The sequence below is a fragment of the Phyllostomus hastatus genome, unplaced genomic scaffold, assembly GCF_019186645.2.
Source record: "Phyllostomus hastatus isolate PE091 unplaced genomic scaffold, TTU_PhHast_1.1 phas_scaffold_12, whole genome shotgun sequence".
In the NCBI taxonomy this organism is placed as follows: Eukaryota; Metazoa; Chordata; class Mammalia; order Chiroptera; family Phyllostomidae; genus Phyllostomus; species Phyllostomus hastatus.
In genome coordinates, this window is record NW_025334007.1 from 19208143 (window position 1) to 19232363 (window position 24221).

At 50.5% G+C, this 24221-nt stretch overlaps 1 protein-coding gene across 6 annotated transcripts in view; it reads right to left on the reverse strand.

Moving 5' to 3' along the window:
* Positions 1-24221, reverse strand: part of CLCN4 (chloride voltage-gated channel 4) — a 54796-nt gene that overhangs the window by 28483 nt on the left and 2092 nt on the right. For all 6 annotated transcript variants that reach the window (XM_045856032.1, XM_045856027.1, XM_045856028.1 and 3 more), the window contains 3 exons: positions 6720-6875; positions 5970-6069; positions 357-544 (listed from right to left, as the gene is read on the reverse strand). In XM_045856032.1, the coding sequence (XP_045711988.1) occupies positions 357-544; positions 5970-6069; positions 6720-6845 (414 nt within the window). In that variant the 5' untranslated portion in view covers positions 6846-6875. The remainder of the gene's footprint in view (positions 1-356; positions 545-5969; positions 6070-6719; positions 6876-24221) is intronic.

Genomic DNA, 24221 nt, shown 5'->3' on the forward strand with positions numbered 1-24221 from the left:
AGAGGAGAGGGAGAGAAACATCAATGTGTGGTTGCCTCTCACGTGGCCCTCACTAGGGACTCAGCCCACAACCAGGGCATGTGCCCTGACTGGGAATCGAACCTGCGACTCTTTGGTTCACTGCCCGCGCTCAATCCACTGAGCTACACCAGCCAGGGCAGGGAAGCATTTTTCAACTGAATCTTGAACACTAGAGCGAGAAAAGGCGAAGTCACACCAGTATGAAGCTGTGGGTGATCGATAGAATAGATACCTGAAGGTGAAAGCGCAGACACATTCGCACAGTGCCCAGCAGTGCCCCAAAGCACCTGTTGGATGGCAGGCGTTTCCAGTCAAGGCCCTGCCCGGAAACCCACCTCTGACTGATTCACCAACAGCTCGGACCATTTCTGCCACAGGGGACACTTGTCCCTGTCCTCAAAAGTGGTCTCAGTGGAAGTCCAGCAGCACTGCTCGTGGCTGTACCAGAAGGCAGACAGACAGATTCCCTCCTTCAAGTCGGTCATCCAGTCGACAGCGAGATCGATGACCCCAGCCAAGGTACCTGGAAGAGACAGCAAGAGCCACCTAGAGGGACTGCCACATGATGACAGGGCGAGAACGCACAGCATGGGGCCATTGCAGGGCCAGCAGTCAGGAAGGCCACACACCAGAGAAGGACGTGAACATGCCCCAGGCTGACGCACATATAGGAAGTTTCTTCATTAGCCAGGAAGTCCCTCGAGCATTTAGGATGTGGGCAAGGCAGTGCCCAGCCCAGTGAGGTACAAAGGCCGATGATATGCGGTCTTTGCATGCCTTTAACCATGCAAGAGAGGAAGACACGCAGGTCTCACTCATCACAAGCCACCGGGGCCAGGCAGCTTGCAGAAGACATCTCCTACAAATTTCAGGAATCGGGGACATGCGCGCTACAAAGGATGTAGCCCCACAGCAGCTTCTGGGGCAGGGTGCTGGGATCACACACATTCACAGTTCCCAGGAAAATGTGCCAGCCCAGACAAAACGGAGGCGTGATGACTAGCAGCCTCCTTATTTAAGTCAGGTTTGGCCACCAAATGGGAACTAAACTTGGCAAATCTCAAGTATTAGAACTCTGTGGATTTTTAAAATTCTTGTATAAGGGGTTGTAGGTCTATATAAGTAAATAACTACTTTAAAGGTTGAGAGAAGTAGGATATGAGAGACTATACAGTAGGCCACAAAGGGCTACCTTGGGTCTCTTTCTAGGATAAGCCACTCTAGTCTTTTATGACGGCAAGGAACACTCTCAGCCTACTAAATTTTCCGAACTTTGAATATCACCTCCCCACCTGTACCAACACCGAAAGCGTCCATATACCTGCATCAGGGCTCCCCCTCCCCCGAGTTCTTCCCGTTACATTAAAGCTACATGTTGTTCTTAGGAGGACGCCTGAATTCTCAACAGGTCCCGGACTTGAACAGCTGGTCTGTTGTACCTCTCCAGCCTCACTGCTTTCCATCACTAACTCCCATACCTACCCACCCCATGTTCGTGGAGCCCAGCAGCTCTGCTCTTTACACCAGCTCAGGCAGCACTGCCCTCCCCGCACCTGGCAACCTCCTATTTATCTTCCAGATTCCGGCACTTACATCACCTCCTTCAGGAAGCCTTTCCTGATTTCCTAAATTTGGGCTAGGTGTACTTCCCAGGGATTCACCTATCACCATACGTATCATATCCTGATACCATGGTTTTATAACGTAATATCTAATATATAATGTCATTATTACAATATATATGTATTATACAAAGGCATATCTCATGTTATCGAGCTCTGCTTTATTGCACTTGACAGATGTTGCATATTTTACAAAACCATGCAAGAGAGGAAGACACCCAGGTCCTGAGGCCACAGCCCAGGAGAAGACAAAGGAAGACAAGACCCTCTTCCAGCATAAAGATTATGCCCTGCTTTTATTGTGATATTTGCTTTATTGCCACATTTGCTTTATTGCGGCAGTCTGGAACTGAATCTGCATTATCTCTGAGGTATGCCTGTTTACTCCCACCAGAGTCTAAGTTGGGGCAGGGGGAGAGTCTATTGTCTGGTTTGCATGCCACCGTGGGGATCAGACCAGACGTCCATGCCCTGTGTCCGTTCTAAGTGGGCAAAGGCCATGTGCCTTATCCATTGTTGTGTGCCTTCAGGTACACAGTTAGAAAGATTTATCCATCTTGAGTGAAGGAGTGTAATAAATGAATGAACATCAGAAAACTCAGGTCCATCAGTTTACTCTGGCCACCAGTTGAGCACCTGGTTACTATACACCAGTCACTATGTCATGCCCTGAGCACACAGTAGTGGGCAAAGCTGACTCAGGTCCCTGCTTTCATGGGTGGAGAAAGAAACACTAAACAAAATAAGTAAGTACATCAAGAGCTCTGTTTGAAGGTGATTAGTAGTGGAGAGGAAAATAAAAGGGTGGGCAAAAGTAGATTCATATAATACAAATAAATAATATAATGATGAATAAGTAAATGATAATACCAGGATAAACGCTGTGTTTGGTATACTCACCACTGTAAATCTACTTTTGCCTACACCTGTATAGCGCACTACAACGCTGTAGATGCTTTGGAAACTAGTGTGGAAGTTGCTCAAAAAGTTAAATATAGTTACCATCTGATCAATCAGTTCTACTCTAGGCGTACACACCAAGACTTGCACACCAGTGTTCAGAGCAGCACAACATCAAAAAGTAGAAGCAACCCACTTGCCCATCAACTGCTGAATGGAAAAAGAAAATGTGTTACATTCATACAATGGAATGGTATTTGGCAACAAAAAGGAGTGGGGTATGGTACAGCGTGGATAAACCCTAAAAACATCATGCTGAGTAAATGAAGCCGATCACAAAAGACTAAATATTGTATGATTTCATTTACATGGAATGTCCAGAGTTGGCAAACCATAGAGAGACAGAAAATAGATGGGTGGTTGCCAGGGGCAGGGAGGAGGCTGGGACACTGGAGCTTGACAGCTAAACAGTATGGAGGTTCTCTGAGTGTGATCAAAATATTGTAACACTGACTGCGGTGATGGCTGCACAACTCTGTGAATAGACTAAAAACCACTGAACTGTATACTCTAACTGCATGAAGTATAGTATGTACATTATACCCCAATAAGGCTGTTACATACAAACATACAGCACAGACGTCCAGTGGGCAAGGGGGATGAGGCTCAGACAAGGAGAGGTGCACTTTTAGAAAAGGTGATCAGGGAACACCTCAACTCAAAGATGACAGCTGAACAAAGAACTAAAGAAAGTAAGGGAACAGTCCTGCTGATAGCCAGGGAGCAGACACCCCAAATTCCACCACCATTCATTCACTCGTCGTCACATCATCCTGCACCCAATCTTCCAGGCTGACTCCGCTTCTCACAGTGCTGGGAGTTTCCGCTCCCTTCTAAGTATGAAATAACTACGACGTCCCGTGGTGACTTCCGATAAACACTTCGTTTGTGAGGCAGCAGCGACACCCAGTGGTTACTTTGAATAAATGGTTCATTAATGTTTTCTTTTGTGGAGCAACAGTGACACCCAGTGGTGATTCATAGTAAATGCTTCGTTAATGCCGCTTTGAAATTTCGTTTGGTGGAGTAATGGCGACACCAAGTGGCGAGTTCTCATAAATGCTCTACAGAGGAGACCCTTTTCTGACCTGTCCATCTCAGGAGTCAGAATACAGTGTCCAGGGAATGGGAAAGTCGATGGGGTGCACTTTGCTGACTTTCCCTTCAAGCTGCGCACATCCAGATCAAAAGAACACACTTTGGCCACCTTCACTGCTAGTATCATGCCACTCTTGCCTTCCTCTTATATGCATTTGCTGATGTATCCAGGGGCTAGCCTTTCTCCAGTGTGTTCTTACCCAAGCTGCACATTAGAATCACAGGTGGAGGAGAGGAGGAAGTGGCGTTCTCTACTCAGTGCTAGGATATCATCTCCAAACATACTATTTGAAACGTCACGGAGCATTATTTTTTTTTAATTCCCCAGGTGATTCTTCCTAAAAGAACTGACGGAAATCAGGTTGAGAGTGAAGCCAATTGGTTAATATCAGGTTAAAGACAGCCCAATCAGACTCTTAGATTAATCAATAAATCTACACTGTGCTGTTTACTCTGGCAAGATGGCACAAAATCTATTCTGGATTTCTTCATTTTTCTATTCATGTCTCCTTCCTAGGAGCCACAGATACATACATACATACATACATACATACATACATACAGTGTATGGTTTTATAAATCTATTCTAAATAGGGGGGGTATAAAGGTCATGTCTTCATATTTCATAGCCAATTCACGCCCTGCCTACTTTCAAAATTCATAGCCAACTTGCACCCTGCCTGCCTTCAAAGGTCTTCAGAGAAGCGGTCAAACAAATTGGTGGCAAGACACCATACATCCATAAAATTGAATTTCCCTTCCAGCACTGCTGCTGTTATGTACTGGGAATGCCACTGGGAGAGGACAGACTGGGAGCAACGGACGAACAGCTCCTGAGACTAGAAGGAAAGTAGTCCCCCTTAAGCATTCCTCTTGGCTTTCTGTGACGTGTCAAAGCCGATGGAGCCCCTCCTACAATTGTATATGGAACAAACGAAGAGGCACCTAGGAACTGAAATTCTCAGCAATCACAAAATCTACATCTGTGCCCCATTAGCATTCTGTCTGTCTTAGAGCATTTGCTATTTTCTGCCTGTATTATAGTAATTGTCTGGTCGATCCTATAACCATAACTCTTATGTTATTATAGCTAGGGGGTTTATGAAGGGTATGTGTTTAGCATGCTCAAATTCTTTTTTTAAAGATTTTTTATTTATTTTTATTTTTTAGAGAGGGAAGGGAGGGAGAAAGAGAGAGAGACAGAAACATCAATGTGTGGTTGCTGGGGGTCATGGCCTGCAACCCAGGCATGTGCCCTGACTGGGAATCGAACCTGAGACAGACACTTTGGTTCGCAGCCTGCACTCAATCCACTGAGCTACGCCAGCCAGGGTAGCATGCTCAAATTCTTTACTGTAGACATTAGCATTCAAAGCCTCCTAAAAGGAAGCAAGTTTCAGGAAAGAACTTCCATAGAGAGCTGGTGCATTAGATATTAAAAGGGTAGGTTTCTCTTCCACAGACTCTGCCATTCACTCTGGAAACATGGTGTCGGGATTACAAAAATGAAGGATACAGAGGCCCTGAGGGTCAGAAGAACATATGGGCTGGACATATCTCCAGCTCCTAAGGTGCCTCACATTCTTTGCAGTGTCTTGGGATGTTCACAATTCATTCCAGGGCCTGTCGGTATTAGTAAAGGCCAGCCTCATATGGTATTTTATTATTAGAGAGAAAAATTTGTCCATACTTTTTTGCCTTCTACATACCCAAGTAGTATGGAATGTAAAATGTGTGCTTTTAATGAAATCCAGTATGGCTACAGACCTTCGTCCTGTGTGGAAAGACCAGGCAGGTCTCCAATTACAGCTTTGCAATGACCCCACTTGGGCTCCACCTTCAGATCATGCCTTATAGATGACAGATTTTTTATTATTTTTAAATGTATTTTTAGAGAGAGGAGAACGGAGGGAGAAAAAGAGGGAGAGAAACATCGATGTGCAAAAGAAAATATCAATTGGTTATCTCTTGCATGCCCCCATCTAGGGACCTGGCGCGCAACCCAGGCATGTGCCCTGACTGGGAATCCAACCTGCAACCTTTCGATGCACAGGTCTGCGCTCAATCCACTGAGCCACACCAGCCGGGGCTGGGCTGGGGATTTTCTGTTAAATGCATGGTCATGTATTTTGCTGTCAGGCATTTCAAGCACTACATTCCTCGCATGGGGTAAAAGAGACACACTCCCTCTTCAGAGTACCAACCCAAACAGCTCGTGCTTTGGGTCCCAGTAGCTCAGCTCTGCCCCGGGAGCACCCTCCCACGTACCTGCCAGCAGGCCGATGAGCAGCATGACCACCCATCCTGACCAGGCGTCCAGCAGACCCTTGATGAACTCCCATACAGACTCCTTGCTTTTGCTGGTTATCTAGGAACAGGAAGACACAGTATCATCTGCATACGTTTTCCAATTCAGGCTTCCTTGCCTGAAACCTTCCTCAGGAAACAGGGTGCTGGAGAACACAAATGTAAATGGCCCACCGATTTCCCACGACGTCCTTCTGTCAGTTACCCACCGCAATGACAAAATGGGCTTTCTAGTTCCAAAAAGTCACTCACTTAAACAAACTTACGAAGTGTGATTTGATCTTCGATTATTCAAAAGCCACTTTGAAGGGAGATGTCGATTCAGTGCCACCATTTTGAATAGAATTCTTATTTTAATCGACATCATAACACCGTGTTCACAAAAGAACCTCCTTAACAAAGACATCACTAACTTCTTTTGTTTTTCACATTCAGTGTTAAACACCAGAACTCTGGATGCTCTGGCATGGATGACACTCCCAAGGCAGGTGGATACATGTAAGCACATCGCAAGAGCACCCATTTGCCTCCCTGCCTTAACAGAAGCCCACATTCTTCTGAGACTCAGTATTCTCAGGCCGCCTCTCCCGCGGCCCCTCCCTTCCTGAGATCCCAGCCTAGCGGTGACACAGGAACCGAAGCGTGATCTCAGTAACTGTCCAATGAGAGCAGAGGAGCCCCTTGAACATGTCTCTTATGACGGCCACCTACCTTCCGGTGCCTGTCAGTGTCCCGTGACTTTTCCCTCAGCCAGTCAATGGTGTGGAAGTCCTCATACGTCCCCACATCAGGGAATGGCTCATCGAGAAAATCCATCAGGTTTCCAGAGCCGCTCATCACTCGTGCATGAAACCATGCTAGTTACACCTGGGGGAGAAAGCCTGCGGTTAAAAACACAAGCGGGGTACCTGCACACACCCGGCAGAATAACCCGCTTGTACTATTTTCTCACATGAGGAAGAACTATTTCAGCACAGGCATCTCTGCTGTAATGAAATGTGCACATGCGTACACAGTCTGCCTTAGTCCATACGGGCTGCTGTAACAAAAACACCCTAGACTGGGTGGCATTAGGAATGCTGGAAGTACCCCCGCACTGAGTTGCAGCAGCACTGTAAACAGGGAAATCGCCAATAAAAAGGCACGAGAATGTAGAACATGTGGCACTAAACAGACTGTGGACAGGCGCTTGTTCCCAGTGTGAAAGCTGCAACAGGACTGCGGAGGGCTGCCTTCTTCAGCCCCAGCCAGACGCGCGCACGGCTGGAGACGCAACCTCTTCGCCACTCCGCGCATGCGCATGTGCGTGTGAATGGACGGGGAAAGTGCCACGTGCACCGATGTGGGGCTTATGAATACATTTTAGCGAGTGGGCAAATTCATTCATACAGAGCCACAAATAATAACACTCAACTCTACACATTTCTGAGAAATCTCACGTTCTGCAAAAGCGAGGGGTCAAAATGAGAGAGAAGGCTGGAGGGACGAGTGGGGTTGAGGCATACCACTCAAAATCGAATCATTGTAAGCAAACCAATAACTGGTTGTCCTGGTAGACAGACCACTGAGGCAGACAGCCTATGTGGCTGTCACTGTGGATAGTCAAAATGCAGGGCGACAGTAGAGTGTCCATGCTGGCAATGCTGGAACTAACTGGTGTGAGCCAAGGTGCTCTGCAGAGGGGTCCAGGGAGGTGGACAAGGGGATAGACAGACCATGCTGTAGTCTGAATGTTTGTGTACCCCCACCCAAACGTGTATGTTGGAATCCCAACTCCCAGTGTGATTGCATTAGGAAGTGGGGTCTCTGAGAGGGGTCAGGTCCTAAGGGCGGAGCCCCATGAATGGGAATAGTGTCCTTATAAAAGAGAGTCCAGGAGCTCCCTTGCTTGTCCCTTCCATCCTGGGAGGACACAGCGAGAAGTCTGTGATGGGGAAGAGGGTCCTCAGCCAACCACGCCGGCACCTGGATCTCAGACTCCCAGCCTCCAGATCTGTGAGAAATAAATATCTGTTGTTTATCAGCCACCGGCCTATGATATTTTGTTACAGTGGCCGGAATGACCTGAGGCAAGCCGAGACCCGTGCCAAGCAGGCGACACTCTGCCCTGGGCCAGGAGCTCTGGGTGCACGTGCTCAGTTTTCATTTCTCTTAAAAGACAGTCAGCTCTGGCTGGTGTAGCTCAGTGGATTGAGCACAGGCTGCGAACCAAAGCATCGCAGGTTGGATTCCCAGTCAGGGCACATGCCTGGGTTGCAGGTCACGGCCCCCAGCAACCACACATGGATGTTTCTCTTTCTCTCTCTCTCTCTCTCTCTCTCTCTCTCTCTCTCTCTCTCCCTCCCTCCCTTCCCTCTCTAAAAATAAATAAATAAAATCTTTTTTAAAAATACAGTCAAAAGGGCTCTCGCTGCCAGGACGGTAGCAGAGTTGAGGGTTTACTCCTTTCCTGCATAACAATTCCACTCCCACTGTCCTGGCTCCTCTTCTCTGAAAAACAATTGCAAAGAAACCAACACATTGGCCATGTTACACCGCCATCGGAGCCTGATTACAAATCACACCGGAGCTCATCTGAGAGGGAGAGAATGCTTTGCAGAGATCCAGGGCTCACCAGCAGTTAGCAGGAAAAATATCACACTCTCGCAAAGACAAGAGGTTGGAATAAGCACTAAATAAAAATTCCTTTGGCAAGGAGGATGGAAATTTGAATTATAGGACGAGAACCACAAAAGTGCTGAATAAAGAGGCGAAGGGTAGTTATAAAAATATTTAAGTGCAGGCTTCTCTCGTTGCTTTATGTATTTTTATATACGGAGGGCTCAACCACGACCCGCTGAAACTGCATTTTAATCAAATTGAAAAGTCACTATGGGCAAAGTGGGGTAATCACCTTACAAGCAATAAAGTGGCCATAGTGATTGATTTATCGGCCATCTGCACAACCCAGCTGCCTTAAAACTTGAAAAGTTTGAGGTTTGAGCCATGCCAAGCTGAAACATATACTGGCTGATGAGTGCCCGGGGAAGAATCATGTTGCATAAGTAAGTAGCCTCCAATAATAAAAGGGAAAGAGTAAAATTAGAAAGCAAAGATTTCGCTCTCGTTTTTACAAAAACAAGACGGTAATAAGCCTCGTATGATATGTGGTAAAGAAAAGCTCTGATGGGAGAAAGAAGATGGCAGATTGTGGACCCGCCGAGGGGAACCTCGGGGAGAAAGACTCGGCCCGCAGATAGGAAAACTGCAGGCTCGCACACTGTATCAAAAATGAGTCCTCGTTACCTAAGATCCAACCAAATCTCCAGTGAAGCCACAACGCCGGGCAGTCATGGCTGCAACGAAAACTCACTCTGCCCAAAAACGTCCGGGCCACACATTCGGACGGCGATTTGCAACGAGTGTGCCACAAGGATTTTTCACACACACACAATAGCTGGCGATGTAGTCAGCCGGGGGCACTGACCTCTTTTCCGCGAGTTTGTCAAATAAAAATAATGACAACAGCTAACACAACAATAGCCGTCCGGTGTGAATCAATGAACATTACACCTATTTGGTTTTTGTCAGGTCAGCAGGAATGGAACATGTTTTCTGGTGTGCTGCAGAATCTCAGCAATGAGTTTCTGTGCGCGCGGAGTTGGCTTTGAGTGCGCCGTTTCCTCCACCTGGGCCAGCCTTCCTGTCCTCTATCTGAAAAGCTCCTATTCACCCTCGTGACTCCGACCCGCTTGACCCCATCTGTGGAATGCGCATTAACTTCTCCGGAGGGACCCGGGGGCTTCCTCCCCGGCGATGCAAAAGCATGAAAACACGAATATGTCTGGCGTTTTAAATATCTTTTCCTGAAAACTCCTCAGAGTGTTTACATTATTACAGACTATATTCTCTTTGTTCCAGAGAGATCCATCTATTCGTGACACGGAGACCAAACGTTACCAACCAGCGCCTTTTCACCCCCCTCAGGAGCAAGCAAACGTTTTTGAATTAATTAAAAGTATTTGTCTCTGCCCCAGATACTGGTTTAGCCCATGGGACTTCCCAGAAATTTCAGAGCTATCCTCGCCGCCGACTCTTTACATCAGTCATTACAAAGCAGAAAATCACGAAAGAGAATAAAAATAATAGCACTCTTTGTTGTTGGCAAAACTAAAACGTGGGGTAGTCTCGGTGATAATCCCGCTCCTTCCGCGGCTATCATAAAACCTGTGACCCTTGCCGCCCGTAACACTTAGAAGTGGGCACCGGAAAGTGGGATTTAGAGATCGCTAAATACACACAAATGTATATACAAAAAGCAAGCGGCACCTAAGCTGAAGGATATGGTAGAACCCAGCCCAAGGCCATGGCCATGCTGGTCAATGGGAATTCCCAGCACGGCTGCTACAAAGACTGATTTCTGCCCCCTCGGACCGAAGCAAGACAGACATTAGGGAAATGGGGGATTGAGCTGGGAAATCATCCCGGGGCACATCCAGGACTGAGTTCTCCATCATCTCTTAGTCTGTCCTGTTTTCTGTCGAATGAAAGTGTTAGTAAGCACAAGGAGGAAATCGAACACAGCCATTTTTGTTACATTGCAGAAACTACTCAACCAGCCACGTGCGGGGGACAGGTCTGGGTTAGCTTGTGGTAAGCATTTTCAGAATTCTTTTCGCAAAAAGAACACACCTACGCAGATCAAAGAACAGAACAGGAACAGCCCTCGACGCCCCCTCGTGGCCCCTTCCAGGCCCTGCCCCAGCCTTAAAGGTACCCGCTATCCTGACCCTCACACCATGGCCTAATTTTTCCTGTTTCTGAACTTCGTATCAATGGAATGTCTTATTACCCTCTTCTTTTGTTCTACATTATTTAATAAGATCCATCCACATTGCTGAGTGTAATTATCATTTGTGCATTGTCTTGGCTCCTATCACTGCAGACTTCTTCCATTTAGGGCCAGATAACAAATATTTGAAGATCTGTGGGCCATGTGGCCTCTGCTGGGATGACCGAGCTCTGCCATCGTCACAGAAGAGTAGTCAGAGATAGTGCACAAAGTAATGACTGGAGCTGTTGCAATAAACTTGGACTTATGGACACTGACATTTGAATTTCATATAATCTTCATAGGTCACAAAATCTTTCTGTTGTTCTGTAATCATTAAAAACTGTAAAAGCCATTCGTAGCTCAGGAGTCATATACGGACTCGCCTTGGCCCTCAGGGTGCTCGGTGGTGGGAATAAACCCCTGTGGGTTCCGCCATCATATCTGGAGGGAAAGACATTGGCGTGCCTTTCCACTTGGAACCATGACATGCGGGCTTGCCATCATGTGGCGTTTTTGACACCCACTTGTAGATGTGTCATTGTACGCTTTCCACCGTCCCCTCCTCTCTTGGCCCAGCAGTGACGAGGTGCCAATAAGAACCTGACCACCTTGATGCCAGTGTCCCTCTCCCAAACCCCACCACGTCGCCTTATCTTCCACCTTGCTCTCTTCACTGAGCCCCAGGTGACTTGAGCAGATGGACCGGAAAGCCGTAAGTTGGATGAAAAGACTAAGTCTCCAATCAGCAAGGGAGACCGGCCACCCAAGGGGTAAGTGCCAGCAGATTCCTTTGCCACCAACGTCTCCTCCTTGTTTCAGAAGCCTTTCCAAAAAGCTGTCCTCGTCCCCTTTCTCCACTGGGGGTTGGCTATGTTCCCTGCAAAGAGCCAGATGGGAACTACTTTCCGTTTTGCAGGCCATACAGTCTCCGTCGCAATTACCCCCCTCAGCCACGGGAGTGGAAAGCAGCCCCAGAGAGGGGGGAAATGGAGGCATGTGGCCCGTGTGCCTGTGACACTGCATTTACGGGAACTCGTGGTGGAGTGGGGCTGTGCTTTGACGGCCCCTGCCTTAGGCCAAGCGCGTATTGGACATCTGTGACCTGCCAGGCCCCGGTCCAAGAGACCAGAGCACGCCACAGCCCTACAACCCTCTCCGAGCAACAGAAGCCAGCAAAGAAAGCCCCACGACCCACTGGGAGGAGGCCAGAGATAAGCAGGCACAGCCGTCCCTCACAGAGGTACTGGCAGGAGGGATGATACCACGGAAATGCAACTAAAAGACCTCAGTTGCGATGTGTCAACCTGGAAGCTTTGGGAAAATAAAAGGCAGTCGTGCGCACACATGCACATGCATATACACACTTGCACATACATGTACACACACAGTTTGAGGTTTGTATGATGTCCTACAACCAGAAAAGTTTCTCCAATAAATTAGCTATTTAAATGCTGCAATATCCCAGATACCCTCGGTTCCTAAATAAAAATATGACCACACTATTGCTCTATAAACTGCTTGTGGCCCACGGAGCTGGAGGTCACCCACAGCACAAGGCACCGTGAAAGGTTTTGGACACAGGGAAGAGAGCACCTGAGAACGCAGGGTTCAGAGCCAGACCTTGGTTAAATGGCTGCTAAAGAAAAAAAAAACAAAAAACTTCCCAAAAGCTTCATTTCTCACAGGTTTGCCAGGAGCTCCAACAACAAGTCACGAGCACAGTTTCCAGACTCACTTTCCTTCATCCTACGCGGATCCTACACGGCACGGAGCTCAGGGGCTGGTGTCTGCTGGCTGCCAGCTCCTTGGTGCTCACCGCTCCTCTGAAGGCCACCATGCCGGGTGCCCCAGGTCTCACAGGGGGTGTCGTTGCATCACATGGCCACCAGATGGTGCTGTACATGCAGGTCTTCTGCCTGTAGTTAAGTTGGAGCAGCCCAAAAACACGGGCGGGGAATGCCTCGACCTCTCTCCATGTGCTCCAATATGCAACTCCAACCTCCACTCAAGACACGGCAGGCCACCTTCACACCCCTCAGGGGCTTCTCTTCCTCTGCCTCCCTCTACCTCAAATGGCCCCCCAAATGTACTGGTAACGGGAGAGTCTTAAACACAGCACGTTGACCAAGTCAGACACATCAGAATACAGTGTGTGATCCCACCCATACAGAACCGTATCAATGATGCCGGGCGTCAGGGGGTGACACAGATGTGTCTTTTACAATCCGCGAAGCCATACATTTAGGTGTTGCGTGCTTGTTGGCAACTCTGTGCTATTTTGCGATCTTATTAAGAAGTGTAAAAGTGTGGCCTGCCCACCAGTAAATGCACATTGTTAGGCACAGTTTTCGTGTGTGGTTTTTGCTCAGGGGCACCCACCCCTTCTTCTGGCATCGGTATTGTCATCTTTCTTCCACAGACTCGCCCCCACTCTCAAGGGCCTTGGGGTTCAGGTAGAGGGGACTGTGCTGGAAAGAAAGCCCCTGGTTACATGGGAAGACATGTCAGGCCGTCTAAAAATGCTCACTTTCCCCCCGACTGGCATGGCTCAGTGGGTTGAGCACCATCTCAAACACCAAACGGTCTCTGGTTCGATTCCTAGTCTGGGTGTGCACGTGGGCTGCAGGCCAGGTCCCTGGTTGGGGACACGTGAGGCGCAACCAGGAAATGTCTGTCTCACACATTGACGTTTCTCTCCCTCTCTCCTTCCCTCCCCCTCTCTCTAAAAATAAATAAAATCTTTTTTTAAAAAAAGATTAAAAACGGCTCAGTTTCTTTGGAGGCACGCTTTTTGTTGTCGTTTGTTGAGGCTTCTTGTTTCAAGAAGTGTGCTTTAAAACGGGCATCTGAAAGCAGCACGGGGCGTGACCAGGAGAAGGCAAGGACTTAAAGGGGACGCGAAAGCACTAACGTTGAGAGTGGGGTTGCTGGGGGCGGAGAGGCCCCGGGGCCCCACAGTTAGGTGTGGGCCCTACAGCCAGGCGAGGTGCATCACCAGCCCATTTTCCAGGTGAACATTCGGCAGCCCCAACAGCCAGGCACAATGCCTGCCTATGGGGGACGCGTGGGACCCCCACAAGGCCACACGAGTGCAACGGAGAAAAAGGAAGTGTCTCTTTCTAGGGCTGGTTACCCTGGGAGCCACCAGCCATAGTGGGTGTCTACAGGAGGGGAAAGAAGCCAGGCGGCAGAGGCCAATGGAAATATACCCAACAGGTACTTCTGCCTCCAGGGGATGCTGGGCAATGTCTGCAGAGAGTTGTCACATCTGACAGGGGCACTCCTGGCATGCAGGGGACAGACACCTGGGATGCCGCTAAACCCCCTGCAATGCGTAGGCCAGGGCCATACACAGGATGACCCCACCCGAAATGTCAGCAGTGACAAGTTGAGAAACTGAACAAACAAGGAAGAGATACTCAGTGCCTGAGGCCTGGGGCCCGGGGCCCGGGGCCTGGCCGGGCCAAACCTCGTGTTCTTATCGCGGTGGAGGACGTGACAGGGGAACCGCTGTAAAACTTTCTCAAGAAGCTTCTCTGAAATCAATTTGGATGAGCTAATTCGAACAGTACTACAGGAAACGCCTTCCTGTACAAAGAGTCAGAGCGTTAGACTGCAACCCCACAGATAGAAGAAGCTCCACAAATCCCAATCACACACACACAAAAAAATGAACCAACAGATACATCCTGATCAAATTGTTAAACCAGGGAAAAAGAAGACAGCTGAAAAGCAGCAAGAGAAAAAAGACACGTGCACCAGGACAATTACTCAACTGAAGTGCCCATGAAATACTTTCCTTCTCTTGTAAAATGCCTCTGCCGTCATCTCTGACAAAAATGATCTCCCACTGAAATGGTTCAGGTCAAAAGCTGGCGTTGGTGCGCTTTTTTTTTTTTTCAGGACATGGGCTCCCTGCGGTGTTACAGGTCGGGTCCCGTTCACTAGGGAGGAGGAAACCGGGACATGCCACACAGAAATGCCAGGGGCCAGAATGGATGGCCAGACACCCAAACCCCATTGGCATTTGGGGGCTACTGTAGCGAAGTCTCCAGGCCATGATGATGGATGTGCAGATATACGTTTTCATGAAATATAGGCAACTGTCCATTAACTTAAAGTCAATACACTCAAGCCCTGGCTGGCGTAGCTCAGTGGATTGAGCGCGAGCTGCAAACCAAAGCGTCGCAGGTTCGATTCCCAGTCAGGGCACATGCCTGGGTTGCAGGCCACGGCCCCCAGCAACCGCACATGGATGTTTCTCTCTCTCTCTCTTTCTCCCTTCCTCCCTTGTCTAAAAATAAATAAATAAAATCTTTTTAAAAATCAATACACTCAGAGTCATCATCAATATGCCCTAGGTTAGCATCGATAAACCCAAACCCAGCAAGAAGCTCCTCTCCTCCCCTCACTGAGAGACCGGACACACGCCAGGAACACTCGTGGGGCCATCGGAGAATGGCGGGGCTTTGGAAAAGGCAAGACTGTGGTAACCACAGGCTGGGGAGCTGACCTCTTCTCCCAGAAAACTTCGGGCTCTTACCAGTTGTATTTGCTACCCAGTGCTGCAGAACGCGTTAGGCCAGAACTCAGCAGCTACACATAACCATGTGGGATCTTACAGATTCTGTGAGCCAGGACGTCGGGAGAGGCTTGGTTGGGTCTTCCTGGCTTGAGGTCTCCTAGGGGATTGTGGTCAAACTACTGGCCCTGCCTACAGCCATCTGAAGGGTTAACAAGGGGCAGGAGGTCCCACTTTCCAAGTGGCTCCCAGACATGCTGGCAAGTCGGTGTGGGCTTTTGGCAGGAGGCCTCAGTTAGGCTCCACCCTGCACCTCCACAGGACTTCCCGGTGCCCTCAGGACGTGGCAGCCGGCTTTTTCCAGGGCACGTAATCTGAGGGACAAAGCAGAAGCAGTGGGGTCTATAGTGACCTGGCCTTGGAAGCCATAGCCCATCCCTTCCGCAGTACCCTATGGGTGGCACAGGTCAGCTCTGAGTGACCAGGGTGGGAGGGGACCACACGTGGGCATCAGGGCCCATCTTTTCACCTGGCTTTGCCTGCGACGTCACCCATTTCATTATTCACTCGGAATCTCGGAGCCTCCCTTTTTTCAACGCAGGCACCCTTAGAATACCGAGGGGCCATGCGTCATTTGCCCCTTCCAACTAATCCTCCAGACCACAGGCTGGGGTCCCCAGGAGGGCAAAGACCGAGGGGTAATGACAGAGCAGATCTCAGTGGCCACGCGGTGAGGGGGCCAAGGGCCACAGGACCCAGGACAGGGTCACGTCCCAGTAAGAGGGAAGCTGAGAGACAAAGGACGTGCAGAAACAGATGTGAGAATTCAACTTTCCCCATTTCAAAATTGGGCCTGAAGCCAGTCAAGTGGGGAGGGTCACTTCCTCCTCCTCCTCCTCCTTCCTCCTTGGCCCCCCTCCCAGGCCCAGGTGCTCCGTGCTCCGTCAGCCCTGCCGGGGGCTGCAGGACTGAGGAGCAGGTGTTACCGCTCCAGGGCCGTGCTGCTATCTGTCTCCTTTTGAAACAGGGTCTGTGAATAGGAAAAGGACTCGGGCGAAATCCTGTGGCGTTAGGTGAAACAATGCAGTCAGTGTTGTCACATCCCCACCCCAGGGGACAGGGAGAGGGGGCGTGAGGGCTCTGAGCCCCAGAGACTCCCCCTCACCACAACACCAATGACAACGGGTTGGTCTGGGGCATCCTTCTAAGCCCATCTCCCGTATTCAGTCCCTAGGGCTGTTGACGTGCTCTCAATGATATACGGCCACCCTCGGCCCTTTGTTAAGCAAACTGAGGCAGAGGAAAGGCGAGGTCCCGGGCCCAAGGGTTCCAGACCAGAGGTCCCAAAGGCCCCTCTTCCGCAACAGCCTAGCAGGCTCCGGGGACAAGTCAAAGCCTGCTGGCCTCCCTGTGACCTCGCAGGTGGCCGATGGCTCACACTTCCCCGAAACCACCGCACCCCGTTCATCCCCGCGGGCTGCCACACTCAGCGCCAGAGACTGGATGGCGCAGATAACAGAGCCGCTGGCCTCACAGAGCCGGAGGCCACGGGTCTGAGGTCACCGCGGTGGCACGTTCGTTCCCCGGTTCGTGCAGGGCTGTCTTCTCCCTGTGTCCCTTCACGGGGTCTTTCCCCTGGGCCTGTGTGCATGGAAACTCCCTCTTCTTATAAGGACACCATTGAGACTGGGTTAGGCCCCCCCTAATGACATCATTTTAACTTGATCACCTGTGTCATGACACTGTGTGCAAATAATGTCGCACTCGGAGGGGCTGCAACCTTCACGTACGAATTTGGGGGGACGCGATTCAGCCCATGACAGCTGTTCTGTGTCCCTCACTCACCTGGGACTGCTGCGTACGGACCCCCTCATGGGCCACGCTCTCCCACAACAGTCTCTGTTCTGCTCATGCGGGGTACACTCCCTCATGGAAAAATCAGGTTTGAACAGCTCCTCATCGCTAGCAACTTTGTACAGGGTAAGCGCAGGGAGTCATCGAGTACAGCCCTCAGGTGTTCCTCCCAGTGTCCTTGGAGCAAGGCCACAGAGGAACATGGCCGCAGGGTGGCTTACCCACATTCTAGCTGGGTTGCCAAGGACAGCGCTGAAACGGCAGTCCATTCCTCAGCTCGGGGCCAAAGACGTGCTGGTAGAAGGCGTGACTAAGCGAAGAGGAAAAATGACTCATCTGTCATCGGGGAGGTCAGCCCTCCTAACTATGAACCACAAAGCCTTTCGAAGCAGCTAGCACCTCCAAGGGTTACAGCTCGGGGCGGGGGGGGGGGAATAAGTACCCCATTTAGTCATCTACAGCCAGAAAAGAAACGAAGACCCAAAAGGCAGGGAAGCACAGTCAGCCCATAGACAGACGTAAAAACCGCCGGGTGGGCACAAGGGAAAGAGGCCTGGCCACCATCCCGGCCACCGTGGCCACCACGGCCACCAAGGAAGGGAGAAGAGCACAATGCAGCCACTGTGGGCATGTCCCCCTCTGGCCAAGCCCCAGACCTACCCTGGGCATCGGAGTTGCTGCTGATGGGAGGGTCCAGGGCCTGGCCTGGCCCTCCCAGACTCCCGTGAGTGACTTCAGTCACCTCCCACAGGGAAGGCTCTGGCCTGGAGCTTTCGCCAGTCCAACCAACGGCCAGGGTCCCTGCTCCTGCTTACCGCAAAAAGACCAGCACGACAGGAAGCAAGTGCCCTGTGAGCGAAGCTGCAGAAGGCAATAGGTCCAGGAGGAAGGAAATCCCAGATGAGGGTGTACCATGCCCGGCAAGGGGAGGGGGAGCTCGGGTCAGACCCTGATGGCCCGGGAATGATGGGGGGTGGGACCAGTAAGCGGCCTAGGGACTTAGCCATCAGGCCCTGAAAACAGCCGGCTCACAGAGTGTCCTGGGCTCAAGGGGCAGTGAGAAAGCTGTCTATAGGCATAACTGTGATCTCAACGACCATGGCCACCAAACTGTGGCCTGAGGACTCAGGTGACTTCATCCACAACAGGACAGGCAGAAGGAGACATTTCTATTATCGCATGGAGAACGTACATGCCGGGTCTTTTGCTGTCCGTGTGGCCACGGCCCCGCAAGGATAAAGCTGCCCTGACCTGGTAGGAGAGACCCATCTGGAAATGTGGTAATTACGGGAGCAGAATCCGCCCCCTTTGATAGGCGAGGCCCCTCAGGTGCCTAGCACAACATTGCTGCTAGCTCACTGCTCCCCAGCCACCCTGCTTTCTCCCTTGGCCACCTCCCAGTGAGCCGCCCTTTGGAACACAAGTCTCAACGTGTCCCTCCGCCACCCAAAAGAACCCGGTGGCCCCCCATCACACCTAGAATGATCCAGGGTGGGCAGCGCTGCTGCTGAGCTCCCACTGGTCTGCCCCGGCAACACCTGTGAGCGAGTGCCGTCTGCACGCACCGGCCTCCCTGCGGCTCCTGAAATGTGCGAGGCCCTGTCTCGCCTCAGGGCCCTTGCACGGGCTGTCCCCTCAGCCCTGAGCTCTCAGCTGCCTCGATGGTCACAAAATCCTCCCTCACTTCCTTCAGGCCCCCGTTCCCACACTAGCCCTCAGAGAGGCCTTCATGACCGCCCTAACTAGCATTTTCTTTTTTTTTAAGATTTTATTTATTTATTTTTAGAGAGGGAAGGGAGGGAGAAAGAGAGAGAGAGGTAGAGAGAAACATCAATGTGCGGTTGTTGGGGGCTGTGGCCTGCAACCCAGGCATGTGCCCTGACTGGGAATGGAACCTGCGACACTTTGGTTTGCAGCCCGCGCTCAATCCACTGAGCTACGCCAGCCAGGGCCACATTCTCACTCCCTCACTGTCAGTCCTTGGCCCCCTCCTGTATTTCACTGGATGGCAACATATGGAAAATGGACTTGGTTTCTCTTTCCTCACCATGAGAGTCATTTCCACAAGAGAATGAGCCTTACCCATTTGATTCTAGTATATCCCACTGCCTAGAGTGGTAGGTCTCTACTGGGAGCAAGTGTGCCCACCAGGGGACATTTGGCAATGTCTGGACTTTGGTTGTCACAACTCAGGGGGTGGGGCAGCAGTTACTGGTGGGATGCTGTCTAGCACGTGGCTGTGCGCAGGACGAGCCCCCCCCCCATAGAATATCCATCCACTCCAAATGCCCAAGGTGCAAGGATAAGGAAGCCTGACCTAGACACACCGCAGGGACCCAGCAAATATCTGCTACTTGAGTGAATAAACAATGAATATTGAGGCTCACATCTATGGAAATGCCTGTGCGGTTCTCATGATACTGACGGTCTCTCCTCAGGATACTAGTATCTCGCTCCCTCTTCATTCAACACGTGTTCACTGAGCACACACTGTGCCATGTGCTCTGTGCTGTGTGTGCAGTGGGGAGTGGGCCGCACCCAGGCCCTGACCTCTGAGCTTAGAGGGAAAAAAGAAGATTCTGTAGAGGCATCCAGGGACCTAGGTGCTTCCCCAGCTCTGCCGCTACCAGTCACACGGCCTCGGACAAGTAACCCGACTTCTCTGGACACCTCTTCCTCATATGTAAAATGTGAGGGCTGCTTGGGTGTTGAAGCTCCCTTGCAACATCTGAAGTCTATGCATTTGATGGGTCATAGAGGATCACTTCCTCTTGAGCATTTTTACATCCATGCAATACCATTAGCGTCGATTACAAAAGCTTCAGTGAGCCACATGTCCCGCAACAGGGAACTAGTTCAATAAACGACCGCCCGACCGGACACACTGATGTCAAATGATCTCCAAACAAAGGCACCTGGAGCTCAGGGGGGCAAAACACGCCTCACTCCCAGACCTCCTTGGTCAGAACCCCCCGCATGTCCAAAGAGTCTACATTTCTTTTCTAACCTTTTAAAAAACTTCCTGCCCCGGCTGGCGTAGCTCAGTGGATGGAGCGCGGGCTGCGAACCAAAGTGTCGCAGATGCGATTCCCAGTCGGGGCACATGCCTGGGTTGCAGGCCATGACCCCCAGCAACCGCACATGGATGTTTCTCTCTCTCCCTCTTTCGCTCTCCCTTCCCTCTCTAAAAAATAAATAAATAAAATCTTTAAAACAAAGAACTTCTTATCATAAACATTTTCAAGTGCACAGAACATCATGCAGAGGAGCCCAGTGAAGAGCCCTGATCGACCCAACAAGCGTTCCTATTGAGCCATATTTGCCTCATCTCATCCTGTCTCTGTTTCCCAGAATCATTTAAAAGCCAACTGTTGATCTAGAGCAGTGGTCCTCAAAGTGGGATCTGAGGGCACCTTGGGGGTCCCCAAGACCTTTTATGAAGTTCTATGCCGTCAAAATATTTTTATAATAATCTTAAATTATTTACCCTTCCCATTTTCATTCTCTTATGAGTGCACGGCAGAATTTTGCAGAGGCTACATGACACATAATATTGCAACAAGTTGAATGTAGAAGCAGGTATGAGAGTTCATCTAGCCAGCCATTCGTTAATGGTTTTTAAAATGTAAGAAGTAACTTATTCTATCACGACACTTCACCCCTGACTAGTACAATATGCAACCCCAAAAGGGAAGACTCTGCATACACACAGTGTATCTACCTATTGCTGTGTAACAAAGTATCTCGAAATGTGGTACCAGAAATGAACATCTGACTGTTTCTCCCTCTGCCTGCCATCCAGGAGGGGCTTAGCTAGGTGTCTAGCACACCGTAAGATGATCACATCTCATCAAATCTCCAGTAGTTTCCTCATATCAGCTAATAGGCAGTCACATAAACATAACCCAGCTGTCCCCACCCAAATGCCTATAACAGACCTTTGTTCAGGCCAGAAGCCAATCAAGAGCTACAAATGATATCTGATGACTGTCAGGGACTGAATGTGTCTCCTCCAAATGCACATGTTGAATCCTCACACCCAGTGGGATGGTGTTAGGAGGCGAGGCCTTTGAGAGGTGATCAGGTTATGAGGGTGGGGCCTTCATGAATGGGAGTAGTGCCCTTCTTTGCTTTTTTAGATTTTTTAAAGATTTTATTTATTTATTTTTAGAGAAGGAAAGGAGGGAGAAAGAGAGAGAGAGAGAGAGAAACATCAATGTGTGGTTGCTGGGGGCCGTGGCCTGCAACCCAGGCATGTGCCCTGACTGGGAATCAAACCTGCAATGCTTTGGTTCCCAGCCCACGCTCAATCCACTGAGCTACGCCAGCCAAGGCAGTAGTGCCCTTCTAAAAGGCCAGAGAGCTGGTTGGGTCTCTTCTCACCATGTGAAGACACAGTAAGAAGTCAGCCATGTGCAACCCAGAAGACGGCTCTCACCAAAAACGGACCATGCTGGCACCTTGATCTTGGACTTCCAGCCTCCAGAACTATGAGAAATAAATGCTGATGGTAAGCCACCCAGTCTCCGGAACCGTCCCGTAACAGCAGAGCTGAGCAGGGCAGTTACTCAGTCTCGTAAGTCTCATTGAATGAAGAATCTTCCCTTTTCATTTTTTGGGCCTGATATTGACTTGTTGCAAAGACAGGGCCCAATGGCTCACTGAAGGTGCCAAGCCCTCTAAGGCACACGGGGGTGCATGGGGCCACTCTGGGGTACAGGATACAGAGGAGCTGCCTGGACAGCCTGGAATGTGACCTGTACGGGTAACGGCCAGCAGAGGTTAAGGGGGCTGCTGGTGCCCACCCTTCTGCACGTCTTCCACACTGAACATCAGCCCTCTCTGGGAGACCAAGTTTTATGGGGCCAGGAGAGTGCAAGAGACAGCGGATGGCAGGGGAATGGGCAGAAGGACACATCACAGTCCCGGGCCAGGGTGGGGGGACAAGGACAACTATGCCCCTACCCTCAAAGCCACTGTCATCACTGTTTCCTGCCTCTTGGGAGCTTTCCAGCACATCAACCCCCTTACGTCTATCCGATCCCTGCAGAAAGGCAAGGGAGCAGGGCCAGCACACGCAGCTGGTCCCGTTTTATGGGGGTGGCAACTGCTCTGCAGGGAAGGGCGGCGGCCAAAGCCCCCCTGCCAAGTGGCAGAGCCAGACTTTAGCCGGAAGTCCCACATGGAAGCTTAAAGCATGTGACCCCCCCACTGCCCAGAGAGGGTATCCACGTCAAGGCTCAGGGGCAGTTTGCCTCAGCCTCCCCTCCCTGTGGTCAACACCCCACTGCCACAGCCCACCATCGGCACCAGCAGCTCGGGTCTTTTTGTTCCCTGCTTACACCACCTCCGCCGGCACCACCCAGCCCACTTGTGCAGATAAAGAGGGGGACTCAACACCAGGTTCCACACCAGGCTCCAAGTGGCCCCATACAAGGACAACGTCCAGGCGTGCCGCACGCTGAGTCCAGCAGTGGTGGACACACACTGACCTACTGTCCGCAGGTTTCTTTTTCTCTCACACCCCTTCTGCTGAGGTGGCTTCCCAGCTACAGCGAGCACACAAAGAAGTTGCCCCTCTTTGACAGAAGCTACTTCTGGACCCCACAGCATTTTTTTAATTTAATTTATTTATTTTTAGAGAGGGAAAGGAGGGAGATAGAGAGAGAGAGAGAAACATCCATGTGCGGTTGCTGGGGGTTATAGCTTGCAACCCAGGCATGTATCCTGGCTGGGAATCGAACCTGCAACGCTTTGGTTCGCAGCCTGCGCTCAATCCACTGAGCTACGCCAGCCAGGGCAGCATTTTTTAAAAAGCCTTCACATTGTATTTCCTCTATATACAACACAGTAGAAGGGAATCTGAACTCTGACCAAGGGCTCAGCAACGCACAAATCCCAGGAAAATGAAATCTAGAATACTGGAGCCAGAAGAACATGTACAGACCTTCTAACTCATTGGTTCCCATCTGACCAGTGGAGCCCCCTGCCCACCCCCACCAGGAGGGCAGTGTCTGGAGACATTTTTCGTTGTCACAACATGGAGAGAAGGGAAGGCGTGCTACTGGCATCTGGGGGGTGGAGACTAGCGACGCCGCTAAACATCTCACAGTGTGCAGGGCAGCCCCATGACGAAGAATGATCCAGCCTAACATGTCACTAGTGCTGAGGGGGAGAAACGCTGCTCTCAACTCCTGGGTTCGTTCCAATACGAGAAAACCGAGGCGCAAAGACGCAAAGTGACTTGTCCAGGGTTACACAGCCCCAAGCCACAAGCGGAACCGGGGTCTCCACCACCTCCTTCTCCATTGTCTGTTCTGCTCCGGTTGGGCTGGGGGACAAGCGAGGGTGGGGGACCCAAAGGAAGTCAACCTGTGCCAAATGAAGAAGGCAGCAATAAGGAAATGATGGGTGTGCAACCTCAGAGAGGAATGCCTTCTTCAATGGACAACAGCACTGCCTTGCGGGTCCCCCAACAGTGGCTGGTGGCTCCCACTATCCGCGGTGTGAGTTCCAATAGAGTTCACTGCCGCTGCAGCTCCCAGGGGGCAGCCCGGTTTGCAGGGAAGAACGCCACTTTCTCCTCCTACGTGCGCCCACATGTGTCCTCGCCTTGGGTGGGTTCTGAACCAAAGCAGGGCGTCTACACACACGTCCGGACCTCTCAAGAGTCCGTAAAAATCCCACTGAACCGAAAAGTCACCTGACCCCCCTTCCATCTGCCGCTGAGTCATCGTCAACCCCTCCTGCCAGCAAGCTCATTATTCTGCAAGGGGATTCACAACACCGGGGATTCTTGGGGTTTTGTGCTTGCCTCCACCCCCATCCTCTTCCAAAGACCATTTTGTTCCTAAGAGAGCTGATTCACTCTCTTTTCCCTCACATGTTCTCTTTAGGGGCTACATTGTATCGGAGTTGATATTATTGGCTACTGTTATTTTTTAAATCTACTTCAAACACCTGAAGGGGAGAAAATACATTTATGAGCTACCCCCTTCAAAGGCTGCAACCTTGCAAAATAATG